Here is a 20,764-nt window from a genome sequence, read left to right as displayed (position 1 = left end):
CTGAAAGTGCATTGAACTAGTGGTTCCCAAACCTGAATCACCCAGGGAGCTGCAAGATACAGACTCCTTCCTGGGCAGGGCCTCAGGCACAGTGAGTCAGACTCTGAGGGGCCCAGGAATCTGCATTTTTAACAAGCGCCACAGGTGGTTCTTATGCAGACAGCTAGTACCAGTGCCGCACGTGGGAACCATTGCATTCAACAGTGGCAACATGAGCACACTGTCACTGAAGAAGGGATGCACTGTTTTCAGTCTTTTCAGAGGAATAAAAAAGTAGCCTGACCTGTGAAATAGCACAGCTTCATTACAGTGGTCAAATTAGATTTTCCAAGTCGTGGCGAACTTCCTACCTTGAGCTACATGAAAATATCAGATCCATTATGACTAAAATTATATGATTAAGAGGCGGGACCAAGATGTCGGACTAGGTAGATGCTACCTCTGATCCCTCTTGCAACAAAGACTCGGAAAAACAAGTGAATCGATCACGTACATAACAATCTACGAACCCTGAACAACAAACACAGATTTAGAGACGGAAAACGAACAAATACGGGGAAGCAGCGATTGTTTTCGGAGCCTGGAGCCAGCGTCCCAGTCAGCGGATTTTCTGGAAAAACTAGTTTCCCAGTGATGGCTCGGAGACAGCAGTCCATATCAAACCACATAAAGAAGCAGACCATGACAGCTTCTACCCCCCAAACAAAAGAATCAAAATCTTTCCCAAATGAAGATACAATCCTGGAATTAACAGATACAGAATATAAAAAACTAATTTACAGAATGCTTCAAGACATCAGAAACGAAATAAGGCAAACTGCAGAAAAAGCCAAGGAACACACTGATAAAACTGTTGAAGAACTCAAAAAGAGTATTCAAGAACATAGTGGAAAAATTAATAAGTTGCAAGAATCCATAGAGAGACAGCATGTAGAAATCCAAAAGATTAACAATAAAATTACAGAATTTGACAACGCAATAGAAAGTCAGAGGAGCAGACTCGAGCAATTAGAACGCAGACTGGGACATCTGGAGAACCAGGGAATTAACACCAACATAGCTGAAAAAAAAATCAGATAAAAGAATTTAAAAAAATGAAGAAACCCTAAGAATCATGTGGGACTCTATCAAGAAGGATAACTTGCATGTGACTGGAGTCCCAGAACAGGGAGGGGGTACAGAAAACACAGAGAAAATAGTTGAAGAACTCCTGACAGAAAACTTCCCTGACATCATGAAAGACAAAAGGATAGCTATCCAAGATATGCATGGAACCCCATTTAAGATTGATCCAAAAAGAAAAACACCAAGACGTATCATCATCAAACTCGCCAAAACCAGAGATAAACAGAAAATTTTAAAAGCAGCCAGGGAGAAAAGAAAGGTTTCCTTCAAGGGAGATCAATAAGTTCAGACTACTCAGCAGAAACCATGCAGGCAAGAAGGGAATGGGACGACATATACAGAGCACTGAAGGAGAAAAACTGCCAGCCAAGGATCATATATCCAGTAAAACTCTCTCTGAAATATGAAGGCGAAATTAAGATATTTACAGATAAACACAAGTTTAGAGAATTTGCAAAAACCAAACCAAAACTACAAGAAATACTAAAGGATATTATTGTTTGGTCAGAAAACCAATAATATCAGATACCAGCACAACACAAGGTCACAAAACAGAACATCCTGATATCAACTCAAATAGGGAAATCACAAAAACAAATTTAAGATTAATTAAAAAAAAAAAAATACTCATAACAGGGAATCACGGAAGTCAATATGTAAAAGATCACAATAATCAAAAAGAGGTACTAAATACAGGAGGCATAGAACTGCTATATGGAGAGTGATACAGGGCGATATAGAACACTACAAGTTACGTTTTTACTTAGAAAAATAGGGGTAAATAATAAGGTAACCACAAAGACGTATAACAACTCCATAACTCAAGATAAAATCCAAGAAAAACGTTTAACGACTCAACAAACATAAAGTCAAACACTACGAAAATGAGGATCTCACGATTTACTAAGAAAAACGTCTCAGCAAAATGAAATTGTCAACAACACGCACAAAAAGGCATCAAAACGACAACACTAAACACTTATTTATCTATAATTACGCTGAATGTAAATGGACTAAATGCACCAATAAAGAGACAGAGAGTCACAGACTGGATAAAGAAACACAATCCGTCTATATGCTGCCTACAAGAGACACGCCTTAGACTTAGAGACACAAACAAACTAAAACTCAAAGGATGGAAAAAAATATATCAAGCAAACAATAAGCAAAAAAGAAGAGGAGTAGCAATATTAATTTCTGACAAAATAGACTTTAGACTTAAATCCACCACAAAGGATAAAGAAGGACACTATATAATGATAAAAGGGACAATTGATCAGGAAGACATAACCATATTAAATATTTATGCACCCAATGACAGGGCTGCAAGATACATAAATCAAATTTTAACAGAATTGAAAAATGAGATAGACACCTCCACAATTATAGTAGGAGACTTCAACACACCACTTTTGGAGAAGGACAGGACTTCCAGTAAGAAGCTCAATAGAGACACGGAAGACCTAATTACAACAATCAACCTACGTGACCTCATTGACTTATACAGAACTCTCCACCCAACTGCTGCAAAGTATACTTTTTTTCTAGCGCACGTGGAACGTTCTCTAGAGTAGACCACATATAAACCTTTGCAGAGTCCAAAACATCGAAATATTACAAAGCATCTTCTCAGACCACAAGGCAATAAAACTAGAAATCAATAACAGAAAAACTAGGGAAAAGAAATCAAATACTTGGAAACTGAACAATACCCTCCTGAAAAAAGACTGGGTTATAGAAGACATCAAGGAGGGAATAAGGAAATTCATAGAATGCAACGAGAATGAAAATACTTCCTATCAAAACGTCTGGGACACAGCAAAAGCAGTGCTCAAAGGCCAATTTATATCGATAAATGCACACATACAAAAAGAAGAAAGAGCCAAAATCAGAGAACTGTCCCTACAACTTGAACAAATAGAAACTGAGCAACAAAAGAATCCACCAGGCACCAGAAGAAAACAAATAATAAAAATTAGAGCTGAACTAAGTGAATTAGAGAACAGAAAAACAATTGAAAGAATTAACAAAGCCAAAAGCTGGTTCTTTGAAAAAATTAACAAAATTGATAAACCACTGGCTAGACTGACTAAAGAAATACAGGAAGGAAACAAATAACCCGAATAAGAAACGAGAAGGACCACATCACAACAGAACCAACTGAAATTAAAAGAATCATTTCAGATTATTACGAAAAATTGTACTCTAACAAATTTGAAAACCTAGAAGAAATGGATGAATTCCTGGAAAAACACTACCTACCTAAACTAACACATTCAGAAGTAGAACAACTAAATAGACCCATAACAAAAAAAGAGATTGAAACGGTAATCAAAAAACTCCCAACAAAAAAAAGCCCTGGCCTGGACGGCTTCACTGCAGAGTTCTACCAAACTTTCAGAGAAGAGTTAACACCACTACTACTGAAGGTATTTCAAAGCGTAGAAAATGATGGAATACTACCCAACTCATTCTATGAAGCCACCATCTCCCTGATACCAAAACCAGGTAAAGACATCACAGAAAAAGAAAATTACAGACCTATATCCCTCATGAACATAGATGCAAAAATCCTCAACAAAATTCTAGCCAATAGAATCCAACAACACATCAAAAAAATAATTCACCACGATCAAGTGGGATTTATACCAGGTATGCAAGGCTGGTTTAATATCAGAAAAACCATTAATGTAATCCATCACATAAATAAAACAAAAGACAAAAACCACATGATCTTATCAATAGATGCAGAAAAGGCATTTGACAAAGTCCAACACCCATTTACGATAAAAACTCTCACCAAAATAGGAATTGAAGGAAAATTCCTCAACATAATAAAGGGCATCTATGCAAAGCCAACAGCCAATATCACTCTAAATGGAGAGAACCTGAAAGCATTTCCCTTGAGAACGGGAACCAGACAAGGATGCCCTTTATCACTGCTCTTATTCAACATCGTGCTAGAAGTCCTAGCCAGGTCAATTAGTCTCGACAAAGAAATAAAAGGCATCCGGATTGGCAAGGAGGAAGTAAAATTATCTCTATTTGCAGATGACATGATCTTATACACAGAAAACCCTAAGGAATCCTCCAGAAAACTACTGAAACTAATAGAAGAGTTTGGCAGAGTCTCAGGTTATAAAATAAACATACAAAAATCACTTGGATTCCTCTACATCAACAAAAAGAACATCGAAGAGGAAATAACCAAATCAATACCATTCACAGTAGCCCCCAAGAAGATAAAATACTTAGGAATAAATCTTACCAAGGAGGTAAAAGACCTATACAAAGAAAACTACAAAGCTCTACTACAAGAGATTAAAAAGGACATACTTAAGTGGAAAAACATACCTTGCTCATGGATAGGAAGACTTAACATAGTAAAAATGTCTATTCTACCAAAAGCCATCTATACATATAACGCACTTCCGATCCAAATTCCAATGTCATTTTTTAAGGTGACAGAGAAACAAATCACCAATTTCATATGGAAGGGAAAGAAGCCTCGGATAAGCAAAGCATTACTGAAAAAGAAGAAGAAAGCGGGAGGCCTCACTGTACCCGATTTCAGAAGCTATTATACAGCCACAGTAGTCAAAACAGCCTGGTACTGGTACAACAACAGGCACATAGACCAATGGAACAGAATTGAGAACCCAGATATAAATCCACCCATGTATGAGCAGCTGATATTTGACAAAGGACCAGTGTCAGTTAATTGGGGAAAAAATAGTCTTTTTAACAAATGGTGCTGGCATAACTGGATATCCATTTGCAAAAAAATGAAACGGGACCCATACCTCACACCATGCACAAAAACTAACTCCAGGTGGATCAAAGACCTAAACATAAAGACTAAAATGATAAAGATCATGGAAGAAAAAATAGGGACAACCCTAGGAGCCCTAATACGAGGCATAAACAGAATACAAAACATTACCAAAAATGACGAAGAGAAACCAGATAACTGGGAGCTCCTAAAAATCAAACACCTATGCTCATCTAAAGACTTCACCAAAAGAGTAAAAAGACCACCTACAGACTGGGAAAGAATTTTCAGCTATGACATCTCTGACCAGCGCTTGATCTCTAAAATCTACATGATTCTGTCAAAACTCAACCACAAAAAGACAAACAACCCAATCAAGAAGTGGGCAAAGGATATGAACACACACTTCACTAAAGAAGATATTCAGGAAGCTAACAGATACATGAGAAAATGCTCTCGATCATTAGCCATTAGAGAAATGCAAATTAAAACTACGATGAGATTCTATCTCACTCCAACAAGGCTGGCATTAATCCAAAAAACACAAAATAATAAATGTTGGAGAGGCTGCGGAGAGATTGGAACTCTTATACACTGCTGGTGGGAATGTAAAATGGTACAACCACTTTGGAAATCTATCTGGCGTTATCTTAAACAGGTAGAAATAGAACTACCATACAACCCAGAAATCCCACTCCTTGGAATATACCCTAGAGATACAAGAGCCTTCACACAAACAGATATATGCACACCCATGTTTATTGCAGCTCTGTTTACAATAGCAAAAAGCTGGAAGCAACCAAGGTGTCCATCAATGGATGAATGGGTAAATAAATTGTGGTATATTCACACAATGGAATACTACGCATCGATAAAGAACAGTGACGAATCTGTGAAACATTTCATAACATGGAGGAACCTGGAAGGCATTATGCTGAGCGAAATTAGTCAGAGGCAAAAGGACAAATATTGTATAAGACCACTATTATAAGATCTTGAGAAATAGTATAAACTGAGAAGAACACATACTTTTGTGGTTACAAGGAGGGGAGGGAGGGAGGGAGGGAGAGGGTTTTTTATTGATTAATTAGTAGATAAGAACTGCTTTAGGTGAAGGGAAGGACAACACTCAGTACATGGAAGGTCAGCTCAATTGGACTGGACCAAAAGCAAAGAAGTTTCCGGGATAAAATGAATGCTTCAAAGGTCAGCGGAGCAAGGGCGGGGGTTTGGGGACCATGGTTTAAGGGGACTTCTAAGTCAATTGGCAAAATAAATTCCATTACGAAAACATTCTGCATCCCACTTTGAAATGTGGCGTCTGGGGCCTTAAATGCTAACAAGCGGCCATCTAAGACGCATCAATTGGTCTCAACCCACCTGGAGCAAAGGAGAATGAAGAAGACCAAGGTCACACGACAACTAAGAGCCCAAGAGACAGAAAGGGCCACATGAACCAGAGACCTACATCATCCTGAGACCAGAAGAACTAGTTGGTGCCCGGCCACAACTGATGACTGCCCTGACGGGGAGCACAACAGAGAACCCCTGAGGGAGCAGGAGATCAGTGGGATGCAGACCCCAAATTCTCATAAAAAGACCATACTTAATGGTCTGACCGAGACTAGAGGAATCCCGGTGGCCATGGTCCCCAGACCTTCTGTTGGCACAGGACAGGAACCATCCCCGAAGACAACTCATCAGACATGAAAGGGACGGACAGTGGGTGGCAGAGAGATGCTGATGAAGAGTGAGCTAATTATATCAGGTGGACACTTGAGATTGTGTTGGCATCTCCTGTCTGGAGGGGGGATGGGAGGATAGAGAGAGTGGGAAGCTGGCAAAATTGTCACGAAAGGAGAGACTGGAAGGGCTGACTCATTAGGGGGAGAGCAAGTGGGAGTACGGCGTAAGATGTATGTAAACTTATATGTGACAGACTGACTTGATTTGTAAACGTTCACTTGAAGCTCAATAAAAGTTAATAAAAAAAAAATTATATGATTAAGACATTGTTTATATTGTCAAGGGCATGCCGGTGTAGCAAAGTAACAAAAGCAAGGGCTTGAGAATCAGATAGATGGGTTTTAAATGCCAATTCTGCTACTTATTTATGACCTTACACAAGTTAAAAAATTTTAATAATACAACTACATGCATGTTTTCAACATGAAATAGCAGTTACCTGTTATACCCAGAGTTCAATTGTTTTAGGTGTTTACTTCCACACTGCTCAATAATTTGCTTAGACTACTATTTAGCGATTTATCAATTTTAGGTACTATTGATAAACCTGTCCACTCCTGTTAAGTATATGTTAAGTATGTCACAAAATTTGTTTAAAGATATAAGCAGTGTTTATGGCATGTGCTCGTTTAATACTGTCACTACAGATCAAAGGAGGGTACGCAGAGTCTTGAAAACATTTTTACTCCAATAAGTAATTATCTTTTGAAAGTGCACTGTGTACCTATTCTTAATACTTCTCCAAACACCGCATCTGATCTATCATATAACCTACCTTGCCGGCCAAGACCTCCCTCTGCCCCTCTAGTTGGCTCTAGTTACTTTCTAGACCTGCTGGGCAGCTGCCATCCTGGGATTTCAATTCATCTCATAAGATCCCTTATGTTTTTGGTCTCATGGCTTCCTTTTTTTGAACTCTTCTTTGTTTTGCTGGAGCACACAATCTAGTAGCTTCTTAAGAAAGGGTGCCACCAGAAAAAAATCCGGTTGCTGTCGAGTCGATTCTGACTCATGATGACGCGTGTGTGTCAGGGTAGAACTGTGCTCTATAGAGTTTTCAGTGGCTGATTTTTCAGAACTAGATCACCAAGTCTTTCTTTCAAGGTGCCTCTGGGTGGACTCGAACCTCCAACCTTTTGGTTAGCAGTTGAGTGCATTAACCTTTGCACCACCCAACGGTGCACTGGAGGTAAACCTGTATGTCTGAAAATGTCTTTATTCTACCCTTGTACTGGATTCATAGTCTGGTTATACAGAGAAGTCTAAGACAAAAATCATTCTGCCTCAGTATTTTGAGCTACTTAATGCTCAACTGCTCTGTAGCTTCCAGCCACTGTTAAACAGTGCGATTTTTTCCCCTCATTCTTGATCTTTTATGTGTACTTCTCCCTCCGCCTCCCCTTTCTGGAGCTCTCAGAACCAGCTCTTCATCACTGGCATTCTGAATGAAAGGCAGTCAAAATCATTCACTGTGCTCATCATTTGGCAGGCCCTTTCAGAGACAGACGGCTGTTCTTTAGTTCCAGGAAACTTTTTTTATATAATTTTGTGGATACTTTCCTCCTTTCCATTATCTCTGGTCTCTTTTTCTGGAACTGCCATTAGATACATGTTGGACCTGCACGTTGTTGCTCTAAATCTCTCTCCTTTCCTATTTTTCAGCTTTTATCTTGTTCTTCTTCCTAAGATTTCCTTGGCTTTACTTACTGAATTTTAAAATTATGACTCAACAATTTTAATTCTTGTTCTTCAGTTATTCTGTTTTCATAGATTCTGTTCTTTTTGCATGCAGTACTATTTTATTTAACTGAGGTTATTAATTATAGTTGTCTTTGAAGTTTTCTTATTTTCTACATTATCGCTGTTTCTATGTTCTTTTTATTTCTCTTTGTTTTGGTCTCTCTAGAGTTGCTCCTTAAATGTGTAGTGATCTCTCATAGTTTACATCTATTCATAAAATAGAGTGACTCACTAAAACTGTGATTAGATGTGGTGTGTGTAGGAGGAGGGAGCAGGGCTAGATGATCTGAGGGCTTCACTCTGGGATGACTGGATGGTGAGCCAGTCTTTTGGTTGGGACATTCCCCAAAAGTCAGTAGGTCTTTGGAGGTCAATGAACTTCTCAAAAGAATTATCCTCCAATTTCCTATCTCAAGGGTAGGACAATGGCTGGCTACAATCTAGGAATCAGCCTCATTCATTATTTACTCTGTGCCTGGTGTCCTCACATCTGGAATGCCTCCAGAGGACACAACTCCGGTCTTTTGCCTGAAGAGGGAACTGCCTGGCTATGTGGGGGAGAACTGGGGTGGCCCTATCACTCCCCATGTGAACATTCAACCAATCCCTCTTTTTAGTGCATGCTTCGTCTTTGCCTTCTCTGATAGCTTCTGATACCTTCCAGGTCTGCATCTTGTGGGAACTGCGTGGAGCAACTCTGCTCATCAGGTCATTTGTACACTCTTCTACAGGTGCTTTAGTTTGTAGCCTTCCCTGCTCTGCTAACTTGGTTACTACTTCTTCAGCTGCTTTACATCATCACAAATCTCTTTAATCTTTAATGAGCTGATCCTTCTTGTGATGATTAAGATTGTGTGCCAACGTGGCTGGGCCATGATTTTCAGTGGTTTGGCAGTTGTATGATGTTGTCGTCACCCCCGTGATGGGATCTGCTGTGAGCAGACAATCAGTCAAAAGGGAATCTCCTTGGGTGTGTGGCCTGCTGCGAATCTAAGTGGACATTCTGGCAAAGCTTGCAGGCTTTTGTTCATCCAACCTCTGGTTCTTGGGGCTTGAGCTGGAAGCTTACCTGCAGTCTCGTCTGCCAATCTTGGGATTTATTGATCTTTGCAGCCTGTGAGCAAGAGCCTTGCACTCTGAGCTACCGATCTTGGGTTTGCCAGCACCTGCAACTATGCGAATCAGGAGAAGCCTCCAGCCTGACCCACAGACTTGGGACCTTCTAGTCTCTACAAATGCGTGATCCATTTCCTTGATTTAATCTCCCTGTATATATATATTTATACACTTTACTGGTTTTGCTTCTCTAGAGAACTTGGCCTAAGAGACACTTCTGCCATCTTTGCCCTTATAGGTTTACACTTTTAAAATTCTTTATTATTCAGTTTAATGGAACTTGGAAAAGAGGACAACTACATGTTGTAAATTTACCTTGTTTAATCAGCATTATTAACCTTTCTAATATTTGTAGTAAGGATTAGATACATAGAGCTCCTGGAGTAAAACCTGCCATACAGTAGGGAGTAACAAACTATCCCCTAAGGATACTAGAGGGGGAGAAAAATAGTTTTCTAAACTAAAAAAAAAAAAAAAAAACCACCCCACAAATTACTGGTTTATAAAATGACAGTAATTACGATATGGAGAAGACAACTGCCATCAGAAGAAAGGCTGGGTGATTAACTTAAGATTTAGAATCATAAAATTATAAAATGTTAGTCTTAAGATGATTCTGGACACAAAGAAGTTCAATGACTGTTTTTCAAGGTCAGTCAAAAGAAGAGCCTGGACAAAAATAAGAGTCCCGATTCCACAGTGACCTTTCCACTCCACTGTGGCTTCCAGCACATTAGGAAGTCACTAACTGGCCACAGAAAGAAGGGAATTACCTGCCTGACAACTCAGGCATAATGCTTGAAGGAGGAGGACAAAGACACGAGAATATAAGAAACATATATGATAAGCTTAAAAGCCTTTTCATTATTCCTTCCCTCATCATTAGGGGCAGTTTCTTTCACATCTATAGCTTCAAAGCCTCCCTCACCTTCTCCCTTCCTCCCCCACCTCCTGTATCTGGTTTTTGATGTTTAACTTAAACTCAAATTCACCTGTTGGCAGTTTTTAGGGGAACAAGGGCCTGCCTACTACAAAGAGCTGTCCTAGTCTCATTACATGGAGGCCGCAGAAGAGGGATGTTGTTTCTAGATGAATCTATAGGCTGGGCTTCAGGCCGACTCCTCACAATTTGCTCTTACATTCCTACACATTTGATGAATTTTTGCTTGCCTCAAGATGCTTCTTAAAGAAGAACCTTCTAAAAATGACAACTCAATGACAACTATTTAGAAAAACAAAATATCTTACCAGTAGGTTGAGGAAAAACTGGAGGAATGGTTCCAGGTGGTACAGCAGCAGGATAATTTGGAAACATTGGTGGAGGCACAGAGAGATTCACTCCTATCGAGCTCTATGAAAGCATTGAAAAGTTATAAGACAATGCAACAAAAATATTCTATACAGACTAATTAAAAATGTAAGAGAAGTTATGCACAGTTCTTACCAACTGTTGTAAAGCAAAAAATGCAGCCTTCTCCTTGGCTTCATTTTCAGAGTGACACTGTGGTCCATGTACCAGTAAACCATTAGATAATTTTACCTGGCAAACTGTCATTGTCTAAGAGAGAGAATACAATGCCGATGAAATTATTTGTCTAGAAAGTTGATACCCCCTGCCAAAGTTTAGTGTAAACAAGTAGAATAATTTTATTTGACATTCTATAAAAAAGAACTCAAGAATTCAAACAAGGACTATCAATTTATGTTTTGAATCACCATGCAAAATTGCAAAAATTTTGTAAACTTTCAATGTTTACAAAATAAAATACTCTCTAAGCTGGTTGGTGGCACAGTGGTTAAGAGTTACAGCTGCAAACCAAAAGGTTGGCAGTTCAAATCCACCAGCTGCTCCTTGGAAGCCCTATAAGGCAGTTCTACTCTGTCCTCTAGGGTCACACTATCGGTTGGAACTGACTCAGTGGCAGTGGGTTTGGTTTTGGTTTTCATAAGCTGTTTGAAGGGTTAAACATCTTAATGCAAATGAAAACCAGCAATTTTTTTCCTTTATACTAAGGGCTGCAGTAAGGACTGCCACCTGTTTTTGTAAACAGGTTTTACTGGAACAAAGCCATGTCCGTTTTTTTACATATTGTCTATGGTTGCTTTCACACTCCAACAGCAGAGCTGAATAGATGCAACAGAGACCATATTGGCTGAAAAACCTAAAATATTGACTATCTGGCCCATTACGACAAAAAAGCTTTGCTCATCTCTGCTTATACCATCCACTAATTAGCAGTTATTTTTCTAATATGAACCGATTTCCAAAATCTAAGACTCAGAGATTCTGGCTGATTTTATGTTCACATCTAAATTACAGCTCTTTATATTTTGCTTTAATACTTTTTCTTTTACAAAAAGATTTTTTGAAAAATAATCTCCCTCCCCCCCCCACCAAAAAGGTAGCCAGCACTATGCAATATTATTAGTACAATCCTGCCTTCTGTTTTAGGCTAGAATGTGCCAAGAACTTGGATATAAAGAGGATAAAACAATCTTTCTGGTTACAGTACAGTCTGGGGGTCCCTGAGGCCCTTTTCAGGGGATCCTTAAGGTCAAAATTATTTTCACAATAATATTAAAATGTTATTTGCCTATTTCACTCTCATTTTCTCACAAATGTAAAGAGTACAAAAAAGTTCACTGATATGGTTTCAGAAAGCACACTGCAACGAACCTTGAAGAAAACACTACTTTGCAAGTTTTAAAGTAGTATCAAAGAATATCAAATAGCCGGCTAATTAGCCAAAAAGGCTATGAAAAATTTCCTTCCTTTTCCAGCTATCTATCTGTGTGAGGCCAGATTTTCTTCATATACATCAACAAAACAATATATCACAGGAGACTGAATACTGAAGCAGATAATGAGAATCTAGCTTCTTTAATCAAACCATAAATGGAAAAGATTCACAAAAAATGTAGAACAATGCTACTCTTCTCATTTACTTTTTTAAAGAGTTATTTGAATAAAAAATGAATAAACATTAAAAATATTCTCAACTTTAATTTCGAATATGGTAAATATAGATGATTATAACCTAAAAAAAAAAAAAAATTTTTTTTTTTTAACCTAAGAAAACAAAAATTCTTCAGAATCTTAAAAAAAAAAAAAAATGGGGGAATCTTAAAATTCTTTGGTGGTTCTGAGACCAAAATGTAGAGAACTGCTGCTGTAGACCAAGATCCCTAGCTCTATTAGTCTGAAGCACCTTGCCAGGCAGATCTGCTGCTGCCCAAGGGACCTCGCCCTCAGCCTCTTTGCGGGCTCTGGTTATGCATAAATGGAACAGCCAGAATGAGAAGCATAATTTATGCTGTTCATAAAGTCAATACAAAAAACCAACCCCAGCCCCATTTTTTTTTTTTTTAGTCGAAGATTTTTCATCAATTTATTTAAGCTCAGCATTAAAGAAATTATGTGAATGGGACAGTAGTGTAACATACCTGTGGTGTTCTAAGAAAGGAGAAATCTGGTTGTGGCATTCCAACAAGTGAACAAATTCGAGAAAGTTCAGTTACTGGTGTGGACACAGGAGGCATCTGGCTGGGGGTGGGCCAACACATATTGTCCATAGACTGAACGTTATGGTACTCATTAGCACTGTGAGACTTGTTCATGTAAGATGCTACAAAAGAGAAATATCTATATTAATGAAATGACATCTCATACTATTATTGCCAGGTTTTATATGAGAGCAAGCAGAAAATCGTTAAAATGTGAAAAAATTAATCTCCATGAAGCAAATACGAGAACTATTCAGTTACTGCCTAAAATTACTGACTATAATAAAAATTTTCAGGTGATTATAAATTGCATAAGATTTTAAAATATGTAGTTGACTGTCAAAAACTAACACCTTAGATGACTATATGGTGCTGTTATAGCAAAATGTGAACAAGTAAATAGGGCTTTCTTGAGTCGATTTGTAATTAATTCTTAAGTTTTGAGACTTCAGATTCAGCTTTACTTCTCATAATCTCACCTTACATTCCAAGACACATGGACAAATTTTTTGGATGCTCCAAAATGATGCTTCTTAAAAGTTTTTCTGAAATTAAGTTTTTTAAGTACTTTTATATAGAAGAGGATTAAACATTTTGAAATTACACATTCTTTATGATCCACAAACCACTAATGGGACAAGAATGTACCTCTGTGAAAAATTAATCCAAAACCTTTACTATTACAGACTTAAAAAGAAGTGGCTTGCCCAGAATCACAGAGCCTGTAACTTCTATGATGTGGACTAGACTCAGGGCTCTTTACTCCAAGTCTATAAGCTTTCTTACTATACAAAACTGAAATAAAAGTAAAAATTACTTGTCATTGATGGGGGAACTATTTTTATCCAATTTTGTTTAGAACATTTATTTTGCTCTATTTTAGGAGCAATTCTATCACTATGATAAATAATTAGCTTCCTAACAGTTAATGACTCATAGCAACCGTATAGGACAGAGTAGAACTGCCTCACAGAGTTTCCAAGGAGTGCCTGGTGGGTTCAAACTGCCAACATTTTGGTTAATAGCTGTAGCACCTAACCACTATACCAACAGGGTTGCTGTGAGTCAGAATCGACTCAATGGCAATGGGTTTGATTTTTGGTTTTAACAATTTAGTGCAATTTTTAACTATTTACCCTATTACTCACCGGAGTATAAATGGGACTTGGCTCTGATTTTGTTCTGGACTTTGATGCTTAATAATCTCAGGTCTGCTTATTCTAAAACATTTTTTATTTCCCTGAGAAACTTCTATCCCCTGTCACTTTCGTATTAGTCATTCTCCCTGGGAAGGCTTTGGCAGATAATTACACAGACAGAACACTAAACTACGGTGGAGACAGAGGCAGTGATGGACATTTACCGGATTTCAACAGCTGCGCTACAGCCTTCACGGGTAATTGCCCATTTTTCAATGTCTGCTTCCTATTATTTATTTACAGCCTTCATGTTGGTTATTTAGACATAATACTGATACCAGTTATCAATACCTACTATGTGCCAGAAGGAACCCTGGTGGTGCAACAGTTAATCTCTTGGCTGCTAACTGAAAGGTTGGGAATTTGAACTCACCTAGTGGCTCCGTGACAGAAAAGATCTGGTGATCTGCTCCAGTAGATTAAAAAAAAAAAAAAAAAAAAACCACCAAACCCACTGCCCTCAAGTTGATTCCAACTCATAGTGACCCCATAGGACAGAGCAGAGCTGCCCCATAGGGTTTCAAAGGAGCACCTGGGGGATTCGAACTGCTGCCCTTTTTGGTTAGCAGCAGTAGCTCTTAACCACTATGCCACGAGGGTTTCCTCCCATAGATTAGTCTAGAAAACCCTAATGGGGAAGTTCTACTCTGTCACACGGGGTTGCTATGATTTGAAAAATCAACTTGATGGCAACTAACAACTATGTGCACCAGATACAGTGCTAATTGCTTTATACATGTTATTTAATGGTCAAAACAGTCATTTCCAATGTTATTATTCTCATTTTTAAACAGGAAAAATGAATTTCAGAAAAGTTAACATATTTAAGTTATATAGTTATTTTTAAACCACCAAGAAAAAAAGAACTAGAATGTGCAAATCTTTCCAGGTGTAGATACCAGGTTTGGGTATCTAAGGAATGCATAATCGGACTAATACAAGTTAAGTAATCATAAGAAGACATTTTAGGGATTATGGTCCTATTGGTTACATATTTATATTAGTACATAACTGACACAAGTATAAAAATGATACTCCTTTAAAATTTAAATAAGTTTTCTTTCTTAAAAGTACATTGTCATGGATTGAATTTTGTCCCCCCAAAAATGTGTATATCAACTTGGTTAGGCCATGATTCCCAGTATTCTGTGGTGGTCCTCCATTTTGTGATTGTAATTTTAAGCTAAAAGGATTAGGGTGGGATTGCCAACACCTTTACCAGGTCATAACCTCGATCCAATGTAAAGGGAGTTTCCCTGGGGTGTAGCCTGCACCACCTTTTATCTCTCAAGAGATAAAAGGAAAGGGAAGCAAGCAGAGAGCTGGGAACCTCATACCACTAAGAAGCCGTGCTGGGAGCATAGCGAGTCCATTGGACCTGAGGTTCCTGTGCTGAGATGCTCCTAGGCCAAGGGAAGATGGATGACAAAGACCTTCTTCCAGAGCTGACAGAGAAAGAAAGCTTTCCCCTGGAGCTGGCGCCCTGAATTTGGACTTCCAGTCTACTGGACTACGAGAATAAACTTCTCTTTGTTAAAACCACTCACTCGTGGTATTTCTGTTATAGCAGCACTAGGTGACTAGGACACACATGATAAAAAGAACTAAATGAACTGGATTTTGGAAGTGATATTGTCATTAGTTATGGTACTTAGTTTACTTACCTAATTTCTTATTTTGCTTAGGCTGTGAGGAATATCCATATTCCTCTCTTCTATTAGAAGAAACACTGACTTCATTACCAAACTGTTTCATTTCATTCTTATGGTCCACAGTGTCAGAGCCATCAATTTTTAGCATTTCTTTAAGCATCCGTGTTCCCTTCTTTTTGGAGAATGATTGGGATGGAGACAGTGGTAGGAGGAGGAAAGTTAACATTAGATTTATACAGCTTATTGGCCCTTCTTTTGAAGAATCCTATTGTTAAAAATTAAGATGTTAACTACATTCAAATAGAGAATACGGAGAAGCAACAGTCAAGAGTTGGAAAAGAAAAAACACCCATTTTCTGGCATAGAAAAAATGCTTAACCTTCTGCTTAACTTTTGACCCAACTGTCTAGCAGCGATGTTTGAAAAGCAGGGGAGCTATGGTCTAAAGAAAAAGATGGCTAAAGTGCCCAGGGCAGCCTGGTTTTCTTCACAGGTTGACAATAATGATGCAACACAGAGCCTGTGTGAAGGAAGAGGGTTTTAACAGCTCCGTGGAGTACGCGTGCACAACCAACATAGCAAAACGACCATAGTACAATAGCTCTTGCAAGATACCAACCATGGCAAACGACTGTGGTGACAAGTGTTCTTCACTTGGAGACTCCTTGTGGTGAGGTGACTGTACTTCCTTTTCATTGGAGATATTCAAGGATGCTAAAAAGTTCTCGATTCCAGGGCTGGGCTAAAAGAATATTTTGTGCATAAAGATGAAAGTGTAAGAGTTTTATGTACAAAAATAGTCATTCTATTCCACTCAATAATCTTCCCATGTGTTCAAGTTTGGGAAGAGAAACTGAATAAATGATCTTTTACCTTATCAATAGGATTTGGATAACCAGTCACAACTTTGTGGGTTTCTAAGACTTCTGGACTTTCATTTTTCTTTAATAGCTTAATATTATATTTGGCAGGCCCTCCAAAAGTCTATAAAAAAGTTAAGAATGAGCCCCCCCTTTTTTTATTTTCTAAACAAAATTTATATTTACTAAACAGTGTTCTAAATAAATTTCTGCAAAGTTTTTGAAGTGCTATTTTCCCACATATATAATAAGAAAAAAAGGGAGCCTGTAAACTTGCACGGGAAAAAAATTACACCTTTATCTTCATTAACCTCTAAATGAAATTTGGCATCTTCTTCAATTATGAATGTAGGCAATAAACCACAGTAGTATTAGCATTAGCACTGATTTTTAGTTGTATTTCAAAATAATCAGTTTTCTTTCAAATCTTAGGTATTTTATTCTGAGAAAGATCCACAGGCTTCCCCAGACTGCCAGAGAAGCCAGCCTATTGCAAAAAAAAGCTTACGAATCCTTTCTCTAGAAGGAAAGACAATTACAGCATACAAGTTTCTGAAGGCCTTAAAAGCCACACGATTCAATCACCATTCACTGGTATCTAAAATTACTGGGTTCCATTTCCTACCACGTGCCTTATATGCATGTGTACTTACCTACCATGTGCCAAATATTTGCTGAGGAACCTTTTATAAATTATCTAATGTATTACTACAAGAGAGCTAATTTTTAAATTATAATATGCATATGGAAAAGCACACACATTTTAAGTGCACAGGTTGATGAATATTATTAGATTAAAAATTTGTTAATCTTTTATATATTATATATCAAACATATATATATGATATATATTATATATATCAAACAGTAGAGACTATATAAAATGAAGCATAAATGATCTTGGCATTCCCCACGATAATCTAACTCCCCAGAATTAACAATTAACCCTGTTAAGTTTGCTATGTTGTTCTGTATACTTTCATAGTATATACAAACATATATTTTCATATATCTGGAGGTCAGCTGCTAACCAAAAGGCTGGCAGTTGGAGTCCACCAGCCACTGCTTGGAAACCCTATGGGGCAGTTCTACTCTGTCCTATAGGGTGGCTATGAGTCAGAATCCACTCAATGGGCAACGGTTTTTTATTACAGATAAACACACACACACATTTATACACACATATATCTGTAGAGATATAAAGGAGCCCTGGTGGTTCAACAGTTAAGCCCTTGGCTATGAACCAAAAGGTTGGTGGTTTTAACCCACCAAGCTGCTCTGCAGGAAAAAGACCTGGAAGACCTGGTGATTTGCTTCCGTAAAGACAACAGCCAAGAAATCCTATGGGGTAGTTCTAAAATGTCACATGGGGTTGCTATCAACTGGATTTGACTCGGTGGCAAGCAGCAACAACAACTGATACAGATAGCCTACTTTCCTTCCATTTTAAAGATGAGGCAACTGAGGCTGTGAGAGACAAAATGAGTTTCTCAAGGCCAATTATTAAATGGCAGAAACAGGATTTAAAGCCAGAGGTTTCTTGTTCTAAATCCTGAACTCCAGCTGTGTAATCTCCCACCCATGTGGCTTTCAGCCTGCATTCAGCAATCTTCATGTCATGCATCTTAGAGATTTGCTTGAAAGAGTTGCAAAGTTCAGTTAGATGCCACAGAATAACTAATTACATAAAAAAAAAACTAGAACTATGATGTTAAGAAAACTTGCCTACAATGTAGAATTGGCAAATGTTGTGTTATATATATTTTACAATTAAAAAAAAAAAAAGAAAGCTTACCTGCTTATTTGACATTTTTTGTGATCGACACTCATTTTTAGGATTCTTACATTCTTCTTTAACTAGAGACAAGATAATAGAAATTCTGGTAAATGAAAGAGCTTGCTGCATACCAAATAAATTTAGCAAATACTACAGCAAGGTACTGTGTTAAAAATTCAGAAAATTCCAAGAAAACATAAAAAGTGATCGTGAAGAATTTATAACCTAGGTGAGCTGGAGAAGAGATATCCACAGATAACAATAAGAGAAAAGGAAAGGTGGCATCTGAATTGGGCCTTGAAGGATGGGAGGTTTTCAAAGGGCAGAATAGAAGGCTAAGTATTTTAGGCAAAAGGAATGATGGGAGAAAAGGAATGGAAGCAGAAAGCAAGGAATGTGTTTATGCACCTCTAAACAAGCACAGGTCAGTTTACCTCAAGGTTAAGGAGCATAACGGATGTAAATGGCACTAGGGAAGCAGGCTGGAGCCATGATCTCCAAGGTATTGAAGACTATGGATTTAAACTGGTATACAGTGGCCTGCCAATCACAGACAGGTTTTAAGCTGTGATTTAGGAAGATTAAATTATGGCAATGCCCTATAGGATAGGAAGAAAGAAAGAGAAGGAAGGAATTGGGGGATGGTAGGAGAAATGGAAAGGATGATTTTGACAGAGATTGTGGAGATAATCCATATTATTTAGCAAATGAAGAGGGGGTGGATATGTGTGGGAGGAAGGAAATAGGAGAGAGGAGGGAAGGAAGGGAAAATGAGGACAAGAGAGAATACAGAGGGAACAAAAACGGGAAAAGAAAGAGGAAGGAGAGGGGATAGAAGGGAAAGGAAAGAATGCAAAGGGAGGAAAGTAATCTTTTAAAGTATTTTAAGAAAGGAAAAAGCAAACTGACATGCATCAACATTAAACTTTTGTTCTAAGACTCACACAAGAACACTAATTGGAATCCCATATAATGGCTTAAATTGAAGAAAATCACAAGGTATCTCAATGAAATATAAAATCTTTAAGCGATATTTATTAGATTTATAGGAACATTAGTCTGTAATTCAAAATATAAAAGAAACAAAAATAACATATAGACAATGGTATTAAAAAATTAGTCTAAGCACTTAGCAAACTGAACCATAAAATATTTTTGAATATAGTTTTTCACAAAATATTTTTAAAGATGATCCTTATATTACATGTAATATGCAAATACATAACCTAACACATATATAAAACACAATAAATGGGACTCGGGGCCCAGTATTTGATTATTTCCTCTGGTGGAAAGTGCTTCAGCTAGCTTTGCATAACACACCTCTGCTTTATTCAGGTCTCTGCTCAAATGTTACCTCCTTAGAGAGGCCTTCTTGAACACCCTGTTTAAAATGACTCTTTGTCACACTATCCTCTTAATCTGTTTATTTTTCATTATAGCACTTATCATTACTTCAGATTATGGATGTATTGTTTACTTGCTACTATCAATCTCCACCTCAGAATGTAAACACCCTTAGGTCAGAAAACTTGTCTGTCTTGTTCGCTCATTTATCCCCAGAACATAGTCTGGCACCTAATAGCTCAATAAATAGCAGCTGAGTAAATAAATTAATGAATAAAAAAAGTTTCCTATTCTGAATGTACAGATTAATTTTCTGCAATTTGAGAATATTTTGATCCAGGGGAAAGAAAGTAACTGCGTGATGACTCTCATCTCTGAATCTGCATTCCCTTCTATGCCTGGAACACAGTAGACAATACCAAATGAATTAAAGAGAAGAAAAATATATAAAATACGTGAGAGGATATGGACAAAATAACTGTACATATTTATAACAACAATCTGTAATAATATATTTTTGAATAAATTAATAGTGTTTACATTCAAAAAAAGTAATTGGGTTGCTCTAAATAAAATTTATCCCAAGAAGCAGTTTGTCAGGGGGCATTAACAAAACTAATGGTGTAAACAAAAAAAACCCTGTGGCCATCAAGTGGATTCCAACTACAGGACAGAGTAGAACTGCCCCACAGGGTTTCCAAGGAGCATCTGGTGGACCCGAACTGTCGACCTTTTGGTTAGCAGCCAAGCTCCTTAACCACTATGCAACCAGGGATCCAATGCTGTAAGGACCTCCAAAATTTTTCTCCTCCATAAGAGTAATAAGAAAACTGGCATATGCAGCATTGTTCACAATAGCAAAAAGATAAACAACTGACGAATGGATAAACAAATTACGATACATACACACAATGGAATACTGCACA

General features: G+C 37.8%; 1 protein-coding gene across 3 annotated transcripts in view; it reads right to left on the bottom strand.

The window, feature by feature from the left end:
• The window catches only part of XRN1 (5'-3' exoribonuclease 1), a 108,930-nt gene that overhangs the window by 6,080 nt on the left and 82,086 nt on the right, over positions 1-20,764 (bottom strand). For 2 of the 3 annotated variants that reach the window (XM_049867765.1, XM_049867766.1), the window contains exons 34-39: positions 18,510-18,571; positions 16,474-16,596; positions 15,867-16,026; positions 12,944-13,125; positions 10,944-11,057; positions 10,748-10,850 (exon numbers count right to left, since the gene is read on the bottom strand). In XM_049867765.1, coding sequence (XP_049723722.1) covers positions 10,748-10,850; positions 10,944-11,057; positions 12,944-13,125; positions 15,867-16,026; positions 16,474-16,596; positions 18,510-18,571 — 744 coding nt within the window. Of the gene's footprint in view, positions 1-10,747; positions 10,851-10,943; positions 11,058-12,943; positions 13,126-15,866; positions 16,027-16,473; positions 16,597-16,727; positions 16,839-18,509; positions 18,572-20,764 lie in introns of all 3 variants that reach the window. The other variant, XM_049867770.1, reaches the window with a different exon arrangement.

Source organism: Elephas maximus, chromosome 23 (genome assembly GCF_024166365.1).
Source record: "Elephas maximus indicus isolate mEleMax1 chromosome 23, mEleMax1 primary haplotype, whole genome shotgun sequence".
NCBI classification, from domain to species: Eukaryota; Metazoa; Chordata; class Mammalia; order Proboscidea; family Elephantidae; genus Elephas; species Elephas maximus.
Note: the sequence above shows the minus strand (reverse complement) of the source record. Positions and strands in the feature narration are given on the sequence as shown.